Genomic DNA, 22,591 nt, shown 5'->3' on the forward strand with positions numbered 1-22,591 from the left:
CATCATCTCCTTCTATTCACCAAAGTCAATGGACCAGAAGGTAAGAAAATCTGCATTGCCTTTTACTAAATATGTTCAGGAACTCCAGTAACAATAGTTGTTTTTCTGTCTTGAGGAATGCGATAGTCGGTTGCGAGGCAAAATTAGTAGGCACTCCTACTTGCAAACTGTGTAATCCATCCTGGCCTTTGCTTTTAACACAATATTACAATTTGAGATGCGCATCCTGTAACTCTGGGTTGTTGCTTTTGCTCACAGACACCAAAAAAGGGTAACAGTTATATGAACAGGCAGAAATTCAACTAGTGCCAGTCTGCTTGATTTCAAGATAGGGTAACTAGAAAAGATCTGCTGGTTGAATTTCTTTTCTTTTCTTTTCTTTTCTTTTCTTTTCTTTTCTTTTCTTTTCTTTTCTTTTCTTTTCTTCTCACTTACTCTTAAAACACAGGATTCTAACTAGCGGGAGAAAATTCCTTTTGGCAGAGTCTATATGATGAGCCCAAAGGCATCTGAGATCACACATTTTCCTTCTCTCCTTTTTTAGCTCTTAAATTATGGATGAAAATGGTCTCATTTTTTAAAACAGCTGTGGGACCCTAATCTCAAAATGCTGCAATTCTGGCAGAAGCACCTGCTGTGGGGAGGGAGGGGAGGCTCATAAAAGCCAAGATGATGGCTGCAACTTAGTGATTAAGGCCCCCCTTTTGAAATTTTGTTTAAAAAAAACACACACAATTATTTATTTATTTAAATGTATTGGCCACCCAACTCAGTGGACTCATGCAACATGCATAAAAAATTAACTAGGCTTCAATGACTCAGTTGCATCCTGATGGGGAGGGGGGGATCAGGGATCAGGTGCAAGACCCCAGTCAGCAGCAGAGACCGCAGTTTATTAATTAATTTATTAAATAAATTAAGTAAATAATGTATTTCTTAACACCCCCCCCCCAGTTAATAAATAAAATAAACAGCCTGCTCCCTTTATTGCTATTTCTTTCTTTGCTTAAAACATCTGTATCCCACTTATCTGTTATGGTTAAAAACTATACTCAAAAATAATTTAAAACAAGATATTAAAATACAATATACAAAGTATTTACACAAGACAGGAAAATATCACTAGCGCTGTTCCTGTGGCTTCTGATAAAATGGTTGGAGACCGAACAGCAACAAACCATCTCTAATAGCCCCAAACCATTCTATTGGCTAAAAAAAAAATGGATTATTTAAGTTTTGAAGATCTCCAATATACACTCATAAATAAGTAAAACACTCTTCAAATTTTAGGGAACTTTGATAGCATTCATCTTATACATGTGGGAACATTCTGTTGGTCTTACTTAGTATGATCTACCTGTGGCTGAAGAACAATGTCTTCTGGATCACAGAGATTTCTGCAGAACTTAGCCCCTGTTTGCAAATATAGTTGAAGTAATGGCATATGCTATAAAAAGATGGAGAGTCAGTTTGGTGTCATGGTTAAGGCACCAGGCTAGAAACTGGGAGACAGTGAGTTCTAGTCCTGCCTTAGGCACAAAGCCAGTTGAGTGACATGGGCCAGTCACTCTCTCTCAGCCCCAGGAAGCAGGCAATGGCAAACCACTTCCAAAATCTTGCCAAGAAAACTGTAGGGACTTGCCCAGGCAGTCGCCAAGAGTCAAGACTGACTTGAAGATGCATACACACATATAAAAACATTGAATGGCTTTCAACAGCCAGATGTTGGAATGACAGAACTTCCAACAGAATGCAGGACAGAACTAACTGTAGAACTTATTTTGCAGCTTCTGTTAATAGGTGGTCAAGCATGGAGATAATCAACCTCTGGACCATGTTTGGTATATTTTGTGGTGAGTACTCTATATCATCCCTGGAGCTCATTGTTCTCTTTGTAAACAGGACAAGTGGGAATGTAATTGCACAAGAGGCAAGTCATAACATTCTGTGCTCATGTGAATACAAGATTCCTTCTAAGCTTGGCAGAAGATGCAAGATTCCTGGCTGTGGCTTTGTAGAATTCTGGCCAGATCAAAATTGCACTAATCAAGAAATCTTTGGAACTTTCAGTATACTGTCTTCAGTCCAGAGAACAATGCTGTGGTCTTGCTATGCCTTTTTTTTGGGGGGGGGGGGGTTGGCTGGCCCTTTGTAAGCTTTGAATAAAATTACACAATCTCAGTAGAAAATAGAACATGTAGACAAGAGGAGCAAACATAAGCAAGGGAAAGAGAACTAATAGATTAAAATAAATAATTGACAGGGACTCTGTAATAAACTACTGACTCCATTGGCTCATAACTGACAAACTGTCTTGGAGATAGGCTTCTTTAGTAATTGTTCTTCATCACTGTTATTATAATAGTATGTGGGAAAGACCTTGGGAGACTGGGCAAAGAGATGCTGCCTAGGGAAGAGTTGGATAAGAGACAGCCTAGCCTGCAGCTGGATAGTGGGCAAGGTAAGAGGTTCAGAAGAAACCCACCCTAGTGTTTTGGGCAGTAAAGGAGATGTGGGGGAGGGGGAGAATTGTACTTTCAGACTTGCAAGATTCTGTCGATGTAGCATTACAATAAAGTAGAATTAGCTCATCTGGTTGTGATTCCTATCTGGTTTACCCCGTGAGGCCAACAACAATCTTGTATGAAAGTACAATTCGCCCCCACCCTGGTCTCCTTTACAGCCCAAGAAACTAGGGAGGTTCTCTTCTGAGCCTCTTGCCCCACCCACTATTCAGCTGCAGGCTCTGCTGTCTCTTATCTGACTGTTCCCTAGGCAGCATCTCTTTGCCCAGTCTCCCAAGGTCTTTCCCTCATCCCATTATATTTATAGGAATAGACATCTTACATTGACCTGCTCCAAGTCATACAGTGATCCCCACTGGATTCCATCCCTTTTTAGAGCATCTTTCTTGACCTTTTTCAACAAATGGCCATTATATCCTCCATACCTCCAGAGAACATAGGCATGCCTGTTTTAAGATTATTTTAAAATGTCATAAAATTTTAATCAATTCTATTTTTTCCTACTTAGGAATTTTGAGTTGGCCTGCCTGGATCATGTTAAATGTCCTCCCCATCCCAGTTTCCTCAAGCTCATTAGGAAAAGAATTTGTCACTGCATTCATGCAAAATGGTTTTCCACAAAGGTTCCAGGGAAACTTTAAGCTTCTCATCACAGGTTCTGTTCAGTCCACATCTGTTACTATCTCCATGAAACAACCCACACTGAGGGTAACAGTCATCGTGAACACTGGTGAAATAATGTCAGTGAAAATCCCACCAGAGGCTGAGATGGTTGGAAGCAATATTTTTGACAATACACTCGTCATCAGGGCTAACAATGATATCTCCATCCTTTCCTTTTCCGACAAACCACACTCAACTGACACCACTATTGTCTATCCCATAACAAGCTTGGGTACTGAATATTATGTTATTACACCAAATGTGGGTACCGATCAGTACAGACAATTTGCCATTGTAGGCTGGGCTGAACCCACAACAATTGATGTCTACCTGAAAGGTCCTGTTACTTTCCAAGGAAAAAACTATTTACGAGGAAGCAAGTTGACCATTTCACTTCAACCTTATCAGGCTGCTCAGTTCCAAGGCCAGGTGGACCTCTCTGGTACTAAAATAGTCTCCCAGAAACCAGTGGCTGTCTACAGTGGACATACATGTGTCTCTAGGCAAGTCCAGTGTGATCATGTCCTTGAACAGCTTTTGCCCGTTTCCAGCTGGGGCACTAAGTTCATCGTTCCCTCTTTACCTTTTAATACAGAGTATGACATTGTGTATGTTTCTGCTTCCCAAAATACTTATGTTGATGTTCAGGCCGGACAAACCAAGAATGTCAGGAATTTGCATGCTGCCCGGGTAGCATACTATGGCATTCAAGGCACAACTGCAATGCCCATCACAGCTAGTTCTGGCATCCAAGTTATGTTTTTCAATGATGGTGGCACCCTTGGGAATCTTAAATATGATCCATTCTTCATGGCAATACCTGATATCTCCAGCTACTGTCTGGCTTATAACATCTATGGAGATAACCAGTTTGAGAATTACGCCCTGATCATTGCCAAATCTTCAGAGATTTCTGGGATCACTGGGAACAAAAGGCCATTGCAAGGTCTGCAATGGAATCAAGTTTCTGGCACCGATTACTCCTGGACTTCCCACCACTTAGACCGAAGACATATCATCTACACAATAGAACATCCCAACTCCCCCTTTGGGGTGCTGAGTGTTGGAATTGGAAATGGAAAAGCTTACGGTTCTCCTGCTGTTTGTGCAAATGGTAAGATGGAATTGCTTCTTCCTTTCTTCATGACCTTGAGTACCTCTTGACTGCATTCAATCAATATGTTTAGCCAACTGAGCAAAACAGCTCTAAAAGATGCTTTTGGACAACATGCTAAGCTTGATTAATATGAAACTTGGTTAGGCTTTTGGTAGTTTAGAATTTTTATTACATGAATCCAACCCATTTGGCTGGTTTGTATTTTAAAGTATTGTGCAAACCCAAGGAATGGATTAACCCAGTAATCAGAGGAAGCATATTGTTTTAAAGCAGCTTTCTTTCTTCCTATAAGTGACCTTTGCCTAACCTGATGCCTTCCAGATAGGTTGGGCTACATTCTTATTATTCATCCTATATGTGGAAGGCTTTTTAATCAATCTCACACATATAATGCAATAATAATAATATAGAACATATAGCAGAGGAGGTAGGCCATTGTTGAAAAGAGGAGATAGGGCTGGGGAACATTTGATTTAATCCATCCAGCTCTTTCCCAGATCTTCAAAAACTCCAGAAATTATTGCTGTGCCAAGTAGTGGAGGTGTATGCCACTGCCTGTGAAGAACAGGGCATCCTCATTAATGAAGGGAAAATGGCATCTGGTTGTGGTCAAGAACAGACTGACCACAGGACAAATGAGACAGCTGGTGAAGGTGAATGGAACCACCATAAAGGGAGGAGAGGATGCAATGCTGCTGGTTTAAGAGATTAGGAATGGTTGGATTACAATGAATTAGAGACAAGAACAAGTTGAGGGAAAAGCTTAGTGCAGGGGTAGAGATCCTGCAGTCTTTGGCCTAACTTTGTTCTAATATAATTTCATGTGCCCTCAACAGAAAATAGGTTCACTCCTGGTTAACAAATTCTGGTAAACTGCAGTGAAGATTCTCTCTCTCCCCTCTTCCTCCCTCCCTCCCTCCCTCCCTCCCTCCCTTTTTGTATTATTGCAGAATAAAACCCATCCCAAGACATGCATGTCCTTGAGGATAATCGATGGCAGAGCCACTGAAAATGTAACATCCCATAATCTGCTGTAAAAGGCTCAGCAGGAATACTTTATGTCACGATCCTTGGATATGCAATACCATAGTGGGCAAATGCATGATGTAAACTGCCAGGGGTAACATCATTTGTAGCCTCAGCTTAAGTTCTACTTCTGATTAATTTATTCAGAATGCAATGTGATCGCCCCTGGAAAGACATCCAAGGATACCTTCCCACCAAGGTCAAAGATAGGATTCTCATCTTGGGGGGAGGGATCCAACAGAAGATCCCTGTTCCCCTCACCTTGCGAGCTGGGACACTGGAGCCTGAAAATCTTCCAGAGGGGATCCGGATCAAGCTTGGATGGGAGGGAATCAGGATCCAAAGGGGTTTAAGACCTCCCTCAACCATCTTTATGACTGATCTATGATTGGGCTAGCTAAGTCAAGCACTCTCCCAGGGAACAGCAATATTAAAAGCAAGAAAACTGGATGTAGGGACACATACATATTTACAACTTCTATTCTGATTTCAGAGTCTCTCTTAGAATATATTTTTCACCCTCTTCAAAAATGTTTGCAGTGATTATCTACATCTGGACTAATCCGTGGTTTAACAGAATGGTTTATTAATTATAATTAATATTATGTAACCTCCCAACAGCTCACATCTGCCCAGTGAACAGCCACTATGAAGCCTGTGGAAATGCTTGCCCAGATACCTGCTCCGAACCATCAGCCTCCTTCTCCTGTACCCTGAATTGTGTGCCAACATGCCAGTGCAACAATGGTTATGTCCTCAATGGCAACCAGTGTGTCCCTATTGAAAGCTGTGGCTGTGTCTACAATGGCCTCCATTATGAACCCGGAGAGGAATTCTGGGAAGATGAGAATTGCCACTCCCGCTGCAAATGTGACCTCAGCCAGGGGACTGTAAACTGCTGGAAGGCCAGTTGCAAGGCCAGTGAAAAATGTACCACGGTTAATGGTATGCACCACTGCAAAAGGCTGGCTTACTCCACCTGCACTGGAACTGGAGACCCTCACTATACCACCTTTGATGGAAGGAAGTATGACTTCCAGGGTAGCTGTGTTTATCAGATGGCTGGGGTCTGCTCTAAGGATTCCCCTCTTACCCCCTTTTCAGTGACAGTAGAAAACAGCAACCGAGGCAGTAAGACAGTGTCCTTCACCAAGGTAGTGACTCTGGAGGTCTACAATGTGACTCTCAGCCTGAGCCAAAAGCATCCTCAAAAAATTCAGGTAAAAAATACTAAAGAATGGGGAAGCTAAAATAAAGGAAAGCGTATGGCTTGGATTACCAGGGGTAGAGTGTTGTATGAGCCAACTATGAATGTATGAGTCTGCAACTTGATTGCTACACCAGAATGGAGATCAATGTATAAAACAAAGCCTCCCTCCCTCCCTCCCTTCTTTCTGTTAGGCAGATATTTTCTTCTTTCCAACATCTTTTGCTTCACTTATTACTACTACCTCCTTAATGTATCCTAATCTTCCTGAACTTGCTCTTCAGTGGCTGATTTTCACTTCCTTGCTTGAATACTGCTGTAATATTTCATCTTTGCTATGTGGAGCTACATCTCTTCAATGGCCAGGTCAACCAAAATGTCATTTGCAGTTATGTTTTTTTTTTAAATTCTCCTGAGAGTTCATCATTTTGGTTCTGAAAATTTCCAATAGACAAACCCCTTAAATTCTGTGAGACTAGCTGGGTACTGACTCTAATAAAGGGGATAGTAAACTTTCAGGTCTGGCATCATCACCTAATTTCAAGAAATAACTTGAGCACCTCCCCACCTCCACCCCCATAGTCCCCCAAGCATCAACTTATTTTATAAAGCTTAGCTTGTAAAAAGTTACCTAAATTCACTAACAAAATAACTGAAAATTCACTAAAAAAACCTTGATCTTCCCTGTTTCCCAGGTCAATGGAGTCTTTATCGATCTACCCTTCTCCTATGAAAATAAACTGAGCGTCTACCGGAGTGGAGTCCACGGCTTCATCAAGACAGACTTTGAACTGGAAGTCAGTTTTGACTGGTACAGCTATGCCAGGGTCATCCTTCCCAACACTTATGCCAATGCAATCTGTGGCCTCTGTGGTAATGCCAATCAAGATCCAAAGGATGACTTCCTCATGAAAGATGGAACACAAGCTAAGGATGAAATTCAATTTGCAAACAGCTGGAAAGTGAAGGATGTCCCAGGGTGCTCAACAGGATGTACTACTAACTGCTCAATCTGCAAAGATGAGCAGAAACAAATCTACAAGGGGGACCAATTCTGTGGCATCCTTATCAGAAAGAATGGGCCATTCAGGCAATGCTATAAGATTCTTGACCCAACATCCTATTTTGATGATTGTGTCTTTGATACCTGTGTGTACAAGGGCCATCATGACACTCTCTGTGGTGCCATCAGTGCCTACGTGACAGCCTGCCAAGCTCTGGGCATCCAACTTAAGCAGTGGAGATCAGCTTCATTCTGCAGTAAGTGTTGCATTCAGGTATTATAAACAGACACATCTGCTTTTGCAGCAACATGTGCTTCTGGCCTTTCAGAATAGGATGTTGGTGCAGAAATCAGATCTGCTATATGGTACTTTTAGGGAAGTTGATTGGACCCTCTCCAACTCCATTAAAATTCAAGTATTTCTTGAAAATCTTAATTTTCAATCATTCCATTGCCAAAACCTGAAGCATTTATTCAGATTACTTACTTGGCTATTGAAGTATAATGTTCAGCTAACATGGAGACTCGTTCTGAGCTTCATTAAGAAAAGTCTTTAATAATCTCTTTCTTCTGTGCATTTTTCCTTCCTGGGTGTCACCTTCCTGCAATACCTTGCTTTTATTCCACAATCTTAAATCTATTACTGCCCATCAGCTCTTATTCAATTTGATGAAGGAGAATTTGCTTGCAAAAATTATTTGAAAGGAGAAGAGAATTGGGTTACATTCTTATGGCCAGAGTGAGTGTGGCATTCTTGCCCATATTACACATACTAGTTACAAAGACGGTATATGAAAATCCTACCTTTCATTGTACAGTCATATCTCTAGTGGTCTGAAGCCTCCTTAGCTTTCCAGATTTCCCTTAAATCCCAATGAAATACATGAGACAATTCCCTCCATGGTTTTTTTTTTTCAGATTGGGAAGTATGTATGGTATGTATGGGAGATTTCAGAAGTATGAAGAAGGAATAACAGTGAACCACATAAGGAGTATCTATCTATCTATCTATCTATCTATCTATCTATCTATCTCTCTATCTGTCTGTCTGTCTGTCTGTCTGTCTGTCTGTCTGTCTGTCTGTCTGTCTGTCTGTCTTTCTATCTATCTATCTTTCTATATCTATCTATCATCTATCTTTCTATCTTTCTATCTATCATCTATCTATCTTTCTGTCTATCTATTATCTATCTATCAATTTATATAGCTGCCCATCTCACATAAAGTGACTCTGGGCAGCATACAACAATTAAAAAGAATAAATACATAAAAACAATTACACATAAAAAACTGTAAAAACACTTTCTGTGCTTCAGTAAAGTCAATTAAAAGCACCACAGGAGAAATTTGAAAGAGATGTTGAAGAACCTAGAGAACCAAGTCAGAAAGCACTTTTGCAGGGGAAGAACAAATTGTGATGGCACAGAAAAAAAAAAACATATTGGCATTCGATAGAATCACAATGATGTGACTTATGCAAGTTACATCATATGATGACGTCATGTTACATGTAACATCACTGCCCCCTGCCAATGTTCATGTAACACATCCCTCTTCTCTGATGACTGTTCCCTCCTCAAAGTTACAAGGGCATTACATTTTATATTGGGGCTATTATGGTTTGGAATATGCTGTGTTTTCCCTGCTAGAATATGAAGATCTCCTATTTTTTTTCTTCCCCATTCTTTCTTTCCAGGCATTCCCTGCCCACATAATTCCCACTATGAACTCTGTGGAAATAGCTGCCCGGCCACTTGTCATAATCATTCAGCCTCAGAAACATGTGAAGCTCCATGTGTAGAAGGATGTTTTTGTGACTCTGGATTCATTCTCAGTGGAGATCAATGTATTCCTCTCGCTGAGTGTGGCTGTATGCATCAGGGCAGATACTACAAAAAGGGAGAGGAGTTCTACCCAACCCGCTCTTGCGAGGAGAAGTGTCATTGTATGGACAATGGAGCCATTGAGTGCCACCAATTCTCTTGTGGTGCTTATGAGGTGTGCAGGATGGAAAATGGAATCCAAGATTGTCATCCTCTGGGATATGTAACAACTATAGTTACTGGTGACCCTCATTACATTTCTTTTGATGGGCGAAGTTTTCATTTCCATGGCTCTTGCACTTACATCTTAACCAAAGTATGTAGCGAGGATCCTCGATTAGTGCAATTCTCTGTGCTGGTGGAGAATGAGAAGCTTGAACACTGGCATGCATCTATAACAAGAAAAGTGATGATCTCAGTTCAAGGACATTCTATTGTCCTTGAAAGGGGAATAAAGTGGAAGGCTATGGTACGTTCCTAATACATTAGTATGAGTGTATAACAGATCCTGATGTTGCTCACAAATGTAAATGTTTCACATGTGTGTCATAGATTTTTGCATATGCCTAGGTGGCTGCAACTAAGCAAGTGTGACTAGAACTAACACCCTTCATCTAAACTATAAACTGTGTTTTTATACAGATGAATGGAGAGTACTATACATTGCCAATGAGCACAGTTGATGGGAAGCTTTGGATCACACAGGAGGGGAACAACATCATTGTCCAGTCACCGTTTATTCTCAGAGTGCTCTATGATACTTCTTCATATGTTCATGTGTCAGTCCCCAGCTCATATCATGGGCACCTCTGTGGTTTAGGTGGCAACTTCAATAGTGATCAGAGTGATGATTTTATGCTGCCTAATGGAAAAGTAACTCAAAGCATGGATGAGTTTGGTGCTTCCTGGAAAGTTCCTGTGAATGGCGTCACATGCTCTGATGGCTGTGGGGAGACATGCCCCACCTGCAATGCCATCCAGACAGCACCATATGAAGCTGAGAGTTCTTGTGGAATGATCCAGTGCAAGACAGGTCCATTTAAAGACTGCCACCCATTGGTTAGCCCTGTTGACTACTTAAGACATTGCCTCCATGACATGTGTTTGACTAATGGAGAAGGAGAAACTTTGTGTCAAAGTCTTCAGGCCTATACAGTTGCATGCCAGCTAGCTGGAGCCAATGTTGGAGCTTGGAGAACAGCCTCCTTCTGTTGTAAGTTTGAGATATTTAACTACTGCTTTTCTTTGGCGGTTATTTCTCACTATATTTCCAAGGCAAGGTCTTTATGCAAATTTGTATCAAAGAGACACTGGGAATACTGTACCTTGGGCCTGCGCAAAGCAGGTACTTTGCAGTGTTAGAGAATATTGGTAACTCAGGGTTGGGCGGGTGGATTATGGGAATCCTCTGAGCTTGGTTTTTCACTTGTAGATGTTTCATTAGCCACCTAGGTAACACTGAAGATGCTACCTAGACATTAATGAAAGGTCTCAAAGTAAAAACCATGCTCAGAGAACTCCTACAACACAATCAACTTTGGCATGTCACTTCAACTATCAGTAGTGACACAATCTGCCTTGAGCTCCAAGTGAAACATCAGAGACATCAGGTTTGGTCTTCTCTCCAGAAGGTATCTCAGATCTACCGATCTACTTGCAGTGCTATGTGATGCCAGCATTGATAAAGAACTTTAAGAACCACCTGAATGAATGTGGCTAATTCCACCTTCTTTGTGTGCAAATTGCCTTGCCCTTTTCAGCTCTCCCCTGCCCGGCTAACAGTCATTATGAGTTGTGTACCCGAACCTGTGATTTCACCTGTGCTGCCTTATCTGCTCCAACTCACTGCACAGGAGAATGTTTTGAAGGCTGCGAATGTGACAACGGCTATGCATTTGACGGGGAGGAATGTGTGCCTATGGATAAGTGCGGATGTGTTTATGAGAGGCGCTACATCAAGGTGGGTGCTGTTCACGAAGTAAACTCTTCATTATTCAGCCAGGAAGCTATGATTGCGATAGAGCCTGGGAAAAAAATTGCTCCAAAGTTATTTGTGGCTGCCGTGGTTCAGAAATTGTATATGTGTTGATTTATCCTTCTGACCATATCTCTGCAATTTTTAGTTTTTGGTGCATTTGAAATGTCATGCCAGGCAGTGCTGAAACGAGGATTATGCCACACATTCATTTGCTCTTGCTGTTCATCTTCTCAGGGTTCGTCTGGCTTGGCCGTGGCGTCTACTTGTTTTTCACATGCTTGCCTGGTTCACGCAGCGAGGCTATCCATGCATGATGCAATGAAGGTTTTTCGCTTTCCAGCCAGCTCGCCCCCAAGCCTGATGTTGCCACACGCTATTAGTCTTTGGACTAAATTAGGACTTTGCATCCCCTGATATAGTCATTGAAACTTAATCCTGAAGCTAGAAATGCTCACCTTCCTTTACACTTGCTCACAACCATTTTCTCTCTAATTTATATCTGGACACATATTGAAAGCTTTTTTCCCTCTTACATTCTAGCCAGTCAGGGATTCTATTGTGAATGTGATGTTAAAACAATACCTAACCAATCAGAATTGATCACTTGAGGACCATCTGAGAATGCTATAATTGACATGTTCCTGCAGTTTTTATGTATCCAATACCATCTGTTCCGGGGATAGGACAGATATTACTCTGTTGCTAAATCTAATGTTTTCCAAGTTACTCAAATAGCCTCTCCCCCCCACCGCGCACCAAAAAAATCCCCAGCTTGTATTGGTTTCCGATTTCTTATGTTCAGCCCAGGTTTCTGCTTTTTAATTTTCCCCCCCAATCCTTCTAACTATAACAGCCACGTGATATACTTTAGAAAAGCTTTTTTCTCTCCATATCTGTCATTGATCAAAGTTACTGGGCTCACTGCGCTAGCCTAATTGCACAGCAGCTGCTCTGGAATATGCGCTGATGTTCAAGAATATTATGAACATGCGATGCTAAATTAGATAATTTCCTCATCCTAGCTAATGACATTCAAAGTAGGAGTCGTAGCAGTTATTGGTTATCAGGCAAAGAGTATCAGTTGTGTTACCCATGATGCTCTCAAAGCCAGGGATGCACAACTTTTGAGCAACTAAAGACTCTATTTAGATGTTATAACATGTAATAGGGTCACAGTAGAAATTTAATGTTATTTGATTTTGTTCAACTTAATACAGTTAAATATGTATGTATGTATGTATGTATGTATTTATTTATTTATTTATATATTTGTCACATTTATATAGCTGCCCAGCTCACACAAAGTGACTCCGGGCAGCATACAGCAATTAAGAAAACAGCAAATAGATAAAAAGCAATTGTTATAAAAAGATAAAAAGTAATTTTTAAAATTACTTATGAAGATTCTCAGTCATCCTGGTGGAATTGTCTGGAGGTTGAGTCATGGCAACTGGACTTCTTTTCTTTTTGGTAGAGACGTTTTGCTACTTGTCCAAGCTGCTGAAGAAGCTGCTTGGACAAGTAGCGAAACATCTCTACCAAAAAGAAAAGAAGTCCAGTTGCCATGACTCAACCTCCAGATAATTATTAAAATGGAAATATTATCAAAAAATATAAATATACAAGCTCCACGGAGAGAGCAGAATATCAATCATAGTGGAGCCATCTAAGAATGTCTCTGGTTCCCAAAGGCCCCCAGGCCTGATGACACAACCAGAACTTTAGGGACTTCCTAAACAACAGCAGGGAAGGGGTGAGCCTCACTTCAGTGGGGAGAATGTTCCACAGGACCCACCTCCTGGGACCCACCAGATACAAGTTCCTGGCTGATGGAACCCATAGCATACATTCCCTGCCAGATCTAATGGGACAGGCTGATGTAATCAGGGAGAGGTGGGAATAAAATGCTTATTCTGCAAGTATTTTTCACCTATCCTATTAAAAACTCCTAGTGGACATAATGTTTTCAGGTTGTGCACCTTTGTTTAAGTGGAGTGACTAGAGCAGTGTTTCTCAAACTTGGCAACTTTAAGATGAGCAGACTTCAATAGCCAGAATTCCCCAGCCAGCATGGCTGGCGGGGGAATTCTGGGAGTTGAAGTCCGCTCATCTTAAAGTTGCCTAGATTGAGAAACATTAGACTAGAGATTGAATTCATTGCATGGCTTCTATTCCATGGTTTCACCTGATGAAAGCAAGAACCTCAGCTCAGAGTAAATTATTCCATTTCCTGGCTGATTTAATGAGTTAGATGGCCTCAAGCATATCCAGTTTGGCATTTAGTCTGTGGCAAAATGGCTTTGCCCAGAACGTATAAGCATTTGGAGTTGAACTGGTACCACCAGCCCCATTTGGTAAGAAAGTGTTCATGTGTTTCTTTTTAAGAGTGCTGTTTCTTTGGCTTTGTTGATTCTGCTCCATGCGTGATTTCCTTGGTAGTTCTAAGACGATTTTTCACTGGAGTTTTTTCATCTGGAATTGCTCTCCAGGCAGGGGAGACAATCTTATCCAATGACTGCTCCGAGAAGTGCACTTGCCACCCATCTAGCCAGCTCATCCGTGTCAAGAACCGCTGCGCTGTGGGAGAGACTTGTATGCCCACAGCCAAGGGGTATGGCTGTGTAAGACAGGAAGGCCAATGCACTCTGATCCCAGGCGCATGGCTCAGCTCCTTTGATGGTGTCACAGGGAAGCTTATCACCAGCGGTGCTTACAAGCTTGCATCCTACTGTGAGGAGGACTCACCCTCCTGGTTTAAACTGGTGGTGGATTTCAATGACTGTAACCATGACATGGTGCCTGCTGCTACAGCAGTCTACATCTTCTTCCGGGAAGCGTTCATCACAGTGACTAACCTCAAGGAGACTTGGGTAAGCTGTGGCCCACAATGATACCATAGAACTCTGTGTCCCCAAATTACGTCTCACCAAATTATGGGTGGGTGGAGAGAGGGACAAGAGTCAGGGGCCAATGGCCTGCAGTGTTACAATGCAAGCTGTACCCCTTTTGAATATGAGTTACAGTGGTATATGCACCCTGTAAGGGGAGAAGCTGGAACTGTGATGTCACAACATACATCTTGTCATGCTGAGGAAACCCCTGGATTCTGTAGATGCTCTAAAGTTCAGTTAGCAGAACTTTACATCTACAGAAATACTATAGTGGATGGCTATTTCCTTCCATTCCTGCTTGTCAATTCCCTCAAAGCAAAATACTGGCTACTGAATGGCTGTGTTCACATAACCTATGTAACTGGGTCACTTAAAGACCTCACGGCCTCTCGTGTGGTTTCAGAGTTAAGATGTTGGACTAAGATTAGGGAGACCCAAATTCAAGTCTACCCTTAGCTAGGGAAACTCACTTGTTGACTTTGGGCCAATCGCGTCTTTTCAGATCAGTCTTCCTCACAGGATTGTTATGGGATTAAAATGAAGGGTGATAAACTCCCTTGAAGAAAAGGCTAGATATAGCAAACAAAATACTAAGCTAGCCAACCTTGGCTAGGTTTGTGTTTGGTGCGGTTTTCTGGACCAGATGGGCCTTCCCAGCTTCAGCCAGCAGGGCACTTCTTACATATGTACAGGATGGGACATATCAACACATAGGCTGCACAATGTATTAAGCCATGGTTTGTGTTAACTGTGGTTTGTTGAATTGGCCAAACAAATCATGTTATGGCTGTGTTTGCATAACACTCTTAAGCAGGTGAGTTACAAACTCAGGGTCTGGACAATATATGAACCTTGATAAGTTTTTTTGCAGCTTAACGTAGTGTGCAAACCCAGCCCATAGCTTAATTCAGTAACCAAAGTTACTGTCCAAACCTATAACTTTGTGTTTAATGGGATTCCAGTATTATCCTATGTTCTACATTCTTGCATTCAGATAAAATTCTCAAGATTTTCTACCCCAAATTAGAAATTTAGAAGAGAAAACTACTTGACGGTGCTGCTTGATAATCATTCCCCAGCAACCTCTAAGAGGTTGGAGCTAGAGCTTTCAAACAGTTCTTAGTACCTGAATTAGACTACATTTCCCATGATTCTTTGGGAAACTTACAAAGTCAAACTGATGAAAAGGTTTAAGTGTCAGACATAAGAAATCGTGACAATACTTAATTCCATTATTAACCCACAACAGCAGAGTCTTGAGCCCAGGAATCTTCACTTTCCATGTCTCCCATTACTTTTCTTTCAGGTCAATGGACTCTTGGTCCAGCTCCCACACAATGTCTCCACAGCCATCTCCATCACTGAATCTCAGGACAGCATTGTCATCAATCAAAACTCCCAGCTACAAGTTCTCTACAGTCCCAATGGCAAAGTAACAGTGAAGGTCACCAGCAACATGGCAGGGAAGCTATGTGCTCCTTGTGGGAACTTTAACAACGACTCTTCAGATGACTTAAGGCTACCGAATGACCAGATTGCAAATAACATTGCTGAGGTGGTTGATGCCTGGAAGGCCAGGGATTTCTTGGGGTGGTAAGTAATGCTAGTTGCAGCTTGTGACAATTTAAGAATAAGGCAGTGGTTTTTAGCCTTGGGTCCTAAGATGTTGTTGGACTGCAATTTCCATCACCATCAGACAATATTGCTGTTATTCAGGAATCATTAGAGTTATATTCCAACAATACCAGGAAACCACTAATCTAAGAGCTAATAGCAATGACTCTCTGGGGTCTAGGGCAGAAAGACCCATTTCCATAATCTGCTCCCTGAATCTCTCTCATCATTGCTATAAGAAACTTAAATTGGAGATCACAGGGACAGAACTGAGGGTTTACAACTTGCTAAGCATGGATAGACTAGATAAACTAATCAGAAGAATAACACATGCTTCTGAGCCCCCTCCAAGCTCACATCCTACTTTTCAATCCCAGTTCCATTTGCTCAATGCACTCCCTTCCTTCCTTCCTTATTCCCTGTGCTCACAATGTGCCTAACCTGATTACTGAATTCATCCATTTTCCTGGGTTCATACAGTTAATCAAACAGCCTGGGTTTGCATAAAAATATTGTTGCAAAATCCAGCCTTTAACTGTTGTGCAAATTCAGTGGTTAGGGCCTTTTAAGCGACCTGATTAAATATGCTGCACAAGCCCAACTATTATGGGTTCATAGATTGCCTTAAGCCATAATATTGTTTATTTGGTATTGGCGTACTGCGGTGTGTGAACCTAGCCATTTGTAAATAGTGGTTTATGGCTCTTGAATTCAGCCAGTTTTGTTTTATCCAGGCTTTGCTGAAGAAACTATATCATCGTTTGTAGCATGTGAACCCACTGTTGATCGCTTCCTGCAATGATTAAACAGCAATGAAGATTTTTTATTCCCATGCTTAACCTTCCAAAATAGAAAAATGAAAGGCTCAGATTGAATATTGATAGTGAACGGGTGAAAACAGGCTTCCAATAACTCCTTGAAGTTAGATCTATACAGCTTTTTCTTTTGCTTCTTTCTGTAGCTACTAATTCCCAAGAGGCCTGTTGCTGTTTAGAATGGTAAGTGATTCTCCAAATTATAGTTATTTCATCATGGACATAATCTGAATTACAGAAACAGAATAATGGCAGTTTGATGGACTTTAAAGGGATCCATGAACACATCCTGATTTCTTATCAAACTTTTGGCTGGATTTTTTCCTCTTTAAGTCTTCTTCAAACAAAAGATGGTGGAGTGGGTAGCAGGAAGTACCAAGAAGAATACCTTTGGTATCTGAGGTTCACAGATTGGGGACAGTTGTTCTGCAGAAATAGCATCAACTAGCAGATCAAGAATAACGTCCTTTTCTTTTTTCGCTGTTATGGTTATACGTAGAATCATGTACTGGGCTGTATAAGCACTTCAGCATTTTTTCGAAAGACACTACCATCATAATTTTTATTGAAAGAATTTTACATAAGATTAAAAAAAGCTACAGAAACTTAAACAGGAAAATGGAAAAGGAGAAAAAGATATAAAGAATAAATGAAAAAGTGAAAGATAGCAAAAGACAAAAAAGAAAAAAAGATATTTATAGAAGTGACTTCCGATCTTTGCAGCAGTTACAACCGTAATAAAAAGACACTACAATCGACAGCTTCAGAATAAAACACATCGCTCCTGAGTTAAATTAATATGCAATCAATTATTAACTCTAGGAGACAAGAATGGAACCCCCATATGAAAAGGTAGCATATGAAAAGGTAGCAGATTGCTCTCATCTTAATGACCTGTAGATTTCCCATAAGGATCTGTCTGTCTACTGTAAGAACTACAAGAACCTTTTATCATAAGCTTTATCTTCAACGGGTCCAACTGCTTTGTGAATCTTAATGGGAACTCAGCATCTGGTCCCATACTGCCATATTCAGAAACAAAAATGTGCAAAGCTATTGCTTTAGCAAGCAAGCATTATAAATTAATATGCACACTATAAATCCTTTGATAACTCTCACATATTTATGCAAACTCATTTTCTTAAGTATTTCTGGATGTATTTGGGTGAAATATCTTCATATGCATGTGCCATATTTAAAGGAGAAGAGGGGATTAAGTTGTAGCTGGGATGGAAGTACACTGAAGGTTCAAAGTGAATAATTGTTTTACTATCTGCCCAGTACCATTTCCATTGCTCAGAAATACACATTCACCCATAATATGATTTCATTGGATATTAGCTTAATGTTTCTAATCATGATGGGAGAAAAGCAGATGCAATATTCATTAGCATCCTCTTGTTTCTTGTACTATAGGAGTTGTGTTCACATAAGACCCTTAGCCTTCTGGTTGGTACAAGCCTAGTTTTCTCATCAGCACAACATTCTCAGCTAGATCAGGCTGGGCGGAACCCAGCCACAGTTTTGTAGTATTAAATCCTCTTTCTTTCCCATAGATTGCTTCCTGTTCCAAGGACAGACCAGCTATGATCCCTCCCTTGCCATTAAGCCTCTTTGGGTGTCACTTACTAGGAAGGAACCTCAACGGAGCATTACAGAACTATATTCGCTTCCTCCCCATTGCTTGGAGAGAGTCTACCAACCTGTTCCACCTCCACTTATTTACACATTCCGATACTGTCACCGAAGTCTGTTGCTACCTGATATGCTACCAGTCATGTGGTTTTGTGTTGAGAAAGTTGTGGAGAGACATAGAATATTTATAGCAAGAGACGGCTAGGTGTCCTTTTTACTACTGAATGGCATTTCCACAGTGGGATGAATAATAGCCAGAATCAGACCCAGGGCCTCAGTTCACAGGTGCATATTTTTTCCCATTCTCTCTCTCTCTCTCTCTCTTTCTCACACACACACTTCTTGGAAAGCATGAATGTCATCAGCTCAACACTGTCAAAGTTCTTCTTTCTTCCCACTATCTAGGACAGTGTTGTCCAAACTTGGCCACTTTAAGATGAATGGACTTCAACTCCCAGAAGGAGTTGAAATCCACTCATCTTAAAGTGGCCAAGTTTGGACAACACTGATCTAGGAGGAATGCCTTTTAAAAGTGCTTTCTGTGTCACGTATGTGCTTACATGCAGTGGGAAATATCAAAGGGAACATTCAATATCTGTAGAATGCTCAATTCTGAGTGAAGATACTTTCCACTCTCCAATCCTTCAAAAACCAGTTTAAAGGCAACAGGAACAGAGAGAATACACAAAGAACACCAAAAGTGAATCAGAGCCCAAACTTCAGCAGAACAATAACAGAATGTAACAACTATCATCCAGTGAGTAACCTTCCCACCCTGGACTATCATAAATGCTGGAGTAACAAAAATCCCCATCCTTCCCATATCTTACAAATGGGAAATAAAATAAATTACTAGTGTGCTTGATCCATTTATCTGGTGGTTTGCAAAAATCTGAGCGGTTACTATGAGGGGAAGCTCCCTGAGTTCCAAACCATCATTCCTCTGTAATGTTTAAAAGCTGTGAGTACTGAAAGTGGAATGATAGTATGTTAGCAGTTTAGCAGCCAGATTTATTTCTTCCCAAAGTTGTCACAATGATTTCTGTGGGAGTGGGTGAGAGAAAGGAAAAATAAATTCAAAACAATGCATATATACAAGCTTCAGGAAAAGAGGAGTTCCAGAAACTGAACCACTTACACAGCTTGAATTTCACTTCAATTGTCTCTTGAGCAACAATTCTTTATTTATTTTTTTAAGTGACTCCTTTGCTATTGGCTATTCATTACTGAGCTGTGTGACATCAAAACACTGGTTCAAAGGAAATCCTTTATCTCAATTGTTGGGAAGTTCCTTGTAAACCAGACAGCATGACTTATCTTTCATCATGATTTAAAAAAAAAAAAAAATCCATGATCAGTAGCCTTACATGACTCCAGCTCCAGGCTGAGAAATCTGCAAAGGATGGTGTCCTTGGGCACAATGACTTCTCCAGAGACAATTCTGTAGATATAGATACATATCTTTTATTGACATGTATGTATGTTTTTACAGTGCCTTCTCGAGGCATTGCAGGTAAACCATCTTTAAGGGCAAAATGATGCAAAGCAGCTGTGAGCCATGGTCACTGATGTAGGCTGATGGTCGGGATCAAGCTTTTGAACTAATGCTTGCTAGAAAAGAGAAAGAAAAGTAAGTTGGATTGTTATAGACTCCATAGCCCCAGCTGCTTTCCTGCTAAACGTGATGCTCAGGTGGGTTGATATTGGTAAGAACCCAGTGAAAACAGCTAAGCAGCTTACAAACCCAAAGCCAGCCTGAATAAAAATATCTCAGCTCCCTGGTGTTTATAATCAGAATTTCTTAAAACAAAACAAAAACCACCAGGAATCAGATTTGTTTGGGACAACGGTGCTAATGTCTTCTTGGCCTAAATTAGCACCCTACATCCTACATTTTAAAAGGAAACCTGGGGAGAAAACACGGAAATTTCTTAACAGATCTAAGAGCAGCATTACAGGAGAAATCAGGAAATCAGATCGAGAAGTAAGTCTGGAAAAGTATTTAAGGTGGGTTTTGGAAAATGTGAAGATTGCCATAGACTTCAGTGTTATATTGAACCATATTGATTTGACCAAGGATGGTTGCTTTAATGCCATCAGAGGGAAGGGATTCCATGCCTCCTAAGGGTAGCCTGACACTTTGAATTTAAGGTAGTTTCAGCCTTATTTAAACATCATTTCCTCCTAGCCCAGAAACTTCCAGTTCAATGCATCTGAATTGGTGGTATCTCATTTCCTATACCATATTACCCATGCTCCTGGTTTGCTGGAGAACTCATTACAGCTCTACTCATTGCTTTACATTTTTTAGCATTGTTGTAGGCTCCTTGTGGGATGCTGGCGTGACAGACTGTGCCTTCTGGCTATTTCTAATTGAGAAGATTGGTCTACCGCTACAAGCACAAATAAATTGGTAGCATAAAGCAAGGATGGGAAAACTGCCTCCATTCTGGCTAAGTTCCAAAAGCCCCTTGCAAATAAATCTCCACCTCCATCTCTATCTTCTGGCCTTTTGCAGGAAGAATCTGACAGGCTGCTGGATGGGGAGAGCAGGGGGGAAAGAAAGAGATTGGCAGAGAGAGAGAGAGAGTTGCCTCTACCCATATTTGGCTCTGTCCACTTTGACCTTTGTCTTTGGCTCTATTCACTGCTAGCATGTATTCTCAGCAGATTATCTCAATGGGAACACAGTTCTGGACAAGAAAAAGCATTCCAGCTGTGCACTCCTAAATTAGAGAATGAATGATTGAAGCATTAACTTACCAGCTGATGAAGTCTCTGGCCTTCCATGCATCAATCATCTCAGAAATGTCCCCCACAACTTTTCCATTGGGTAGCATAAGATCATCAGAGATGTCACCATTGAAGTTTCTGCAGGATCCACACAGCTTGCCTGCCAAGCTGTCTTTGGCCTTCACGGTCACTTCTCCTTTGAGGCCAAAGAGAACCTGAAGAGCCTTCCCATGACTAATTGTAACAACGTCTTCCAAGATACTTACAGACACAGTTTTAGAAAGGGAAACTGGGAGGTCCACCAGCTGCCCATTGACCTGAACAAAAAGTGATCATGGCACATGTTTAGTTTATTGAAATGCGTCCATCTGCAAATGGAAGATCAGAGTTCAAAGCTGAGGGAATGGTCTAATCAGAGGTGGGTTATGGTAAGGTTAACGAGCATTTTCCCCAGTGTTTGTTTCAGAGGTAAGAGGTGAGAGTGAACAGAAGGAGTGGAAAGACATGAATTGTATGAAATTAAAAATGGCTCCCCTGTAAGAATGCCTATCTGAAAAAACAGAAGATTTAATGAATTTTCTTTGTTAACACACTTTAATCAACAAAGTGAATTCATATTCAGCTGGATTTTACACTATTTCATTTAAAATTTAGTGGAAAAATTTAAGGGAAGCTGCGTTGGTTTAACTCAGGGATGGGGCGTTGTGACCCCAGGGACTCCTTTTCTGCCCCCTTCAGAATCCCTCTATGACTGCTGCTTTGTGACAGGAAATAACCCAAACATGATGTGTAAGTCCTAAACTAGGCATAATGCAGTTTTAAAACTCCCCCCTCCTCAAAAAAAATAAGGGAAAAACAAATTAGAAGTGGACATAATCAGCATTTCCAGAATTCTCCACCAAATTTATGGGCAGGGATTGATTATTCTAACTTTCTTCACAAAAAGGCAAACGTCTCTAGCACTTTCTCTAGGGAAAGACTTCCCCTTAGCAGCAAAAGTCACACCACAATTGAAAAGCACTTACCTTTAAAGTAGGACAGTTCTCTTCTTCAGGTAAACATCATGATTGGAAGGTGTCATTGACCAGAGGCGCCATGAATTATTGTTTTAATTGTTGGGTTTTAATCTTTGTACACCACCCAGAGTCACTGTTGTGAGATGGGCAGCCATATAAATGATTTAAAGGAATCAAATGAAATAAATAATAGGCTGGGGTATAAACTTAGGGACAAAATCCAAGTTCAGTGAAGGTGTTTAATTCTCTCACAAGTCTTCTTTGCTTATAGCACCAAAAACCTTCATAACAAAATATATCAACTCAGCATTTCTTACTGTAATGGTATGTGGGAATGACCTTGGGAGACCAGGCAAAGAGATGCTGCCTAGGGAAAGGGAAGATAAGAGACAGCCTAGCCCATAGCTGCATAGCGGGTGCAGCAAGAGGCTCAGAAGGGACCCTCCCTAACTTCTTAGGCCGTAAAGGGGGCAGGGGGAGAGAAGTGTTTTCAGCCTTGCAAGATTCTGTTAATGTAGCTTTACAATAAAGTAGAATTAGCTTGT

At 41.0% G+C, this 22,591-nt stretch overlaps 2 protein-coding genes across 2 annotated transcripts in view; one reads left to right on the forward strand and one right to left on the reverse strand.

The window, feature by feature from the left end:
* On the forward strand, positions 1 to 22,581 carry LOC103051109 (IgGFc-binding protein-like). The gene is made up of 12 exons (XM_007432877.3): positions 1 to 40; positions 1,788 to 1,853; positions 3,034 to 4,302; positions 5,953 to 6,551; positions 7,234 to 7,798; positions 9,238 to 9,833; positions 10,007 to 10,577; positions 11,125 to 11,324; positions 13,832 to 14,212; positions 15,540 to 15,826; positions 16,809 to 16,845; positions 18,219 to 22,581. Exons 2-11 carry the CDS (start codon positions 1,811 to 1,813, stop codon positions 16,813 to 16,815), a joined length of 4,518 nt encoding a protein of 1,505 aa, XP_007432939.2. The 5' UTR covers positions 1 to 40; positions 1,788 to 1,810; the 3' UTR covers positions 16,816 to 16,845; positions 18,219 to 22,581.
* LOC103051592 (IgGFc-binding protein-like) overlaps positions 21,057 to 22,591 on the reverse strand; it is a 25,522-nt gene continuing 23,987 nt past the window's right edge. The window contains exon 17 of the mRNA XM_088140221.1: positions 21,057 to 21,347. Within this exon, the coding sequence (XP_087996347.1) occupies positions 21,057 to 21,347 (291 nt within the window). The remainder of the gene's footprint in view (positions 21,348 to 22,591) is intronic.

The sequence above is a fragment of the Python bivittatus genome, unplaced genomic scaffold (genome assembly GCF_059951505.1).
Source record: "Python bivittatus isolate LINGU-HERP-01145 unplaced genomic scaffold, Pbiv_v1 ctg000310_np1212, whole genome shotgun sequence".
Taxonomy (NCBI): Eukaryota; Metazoa; Chordata; class Lepidosauria; order Squamata; family Pythonidae; genus Python; species Python bivittatus.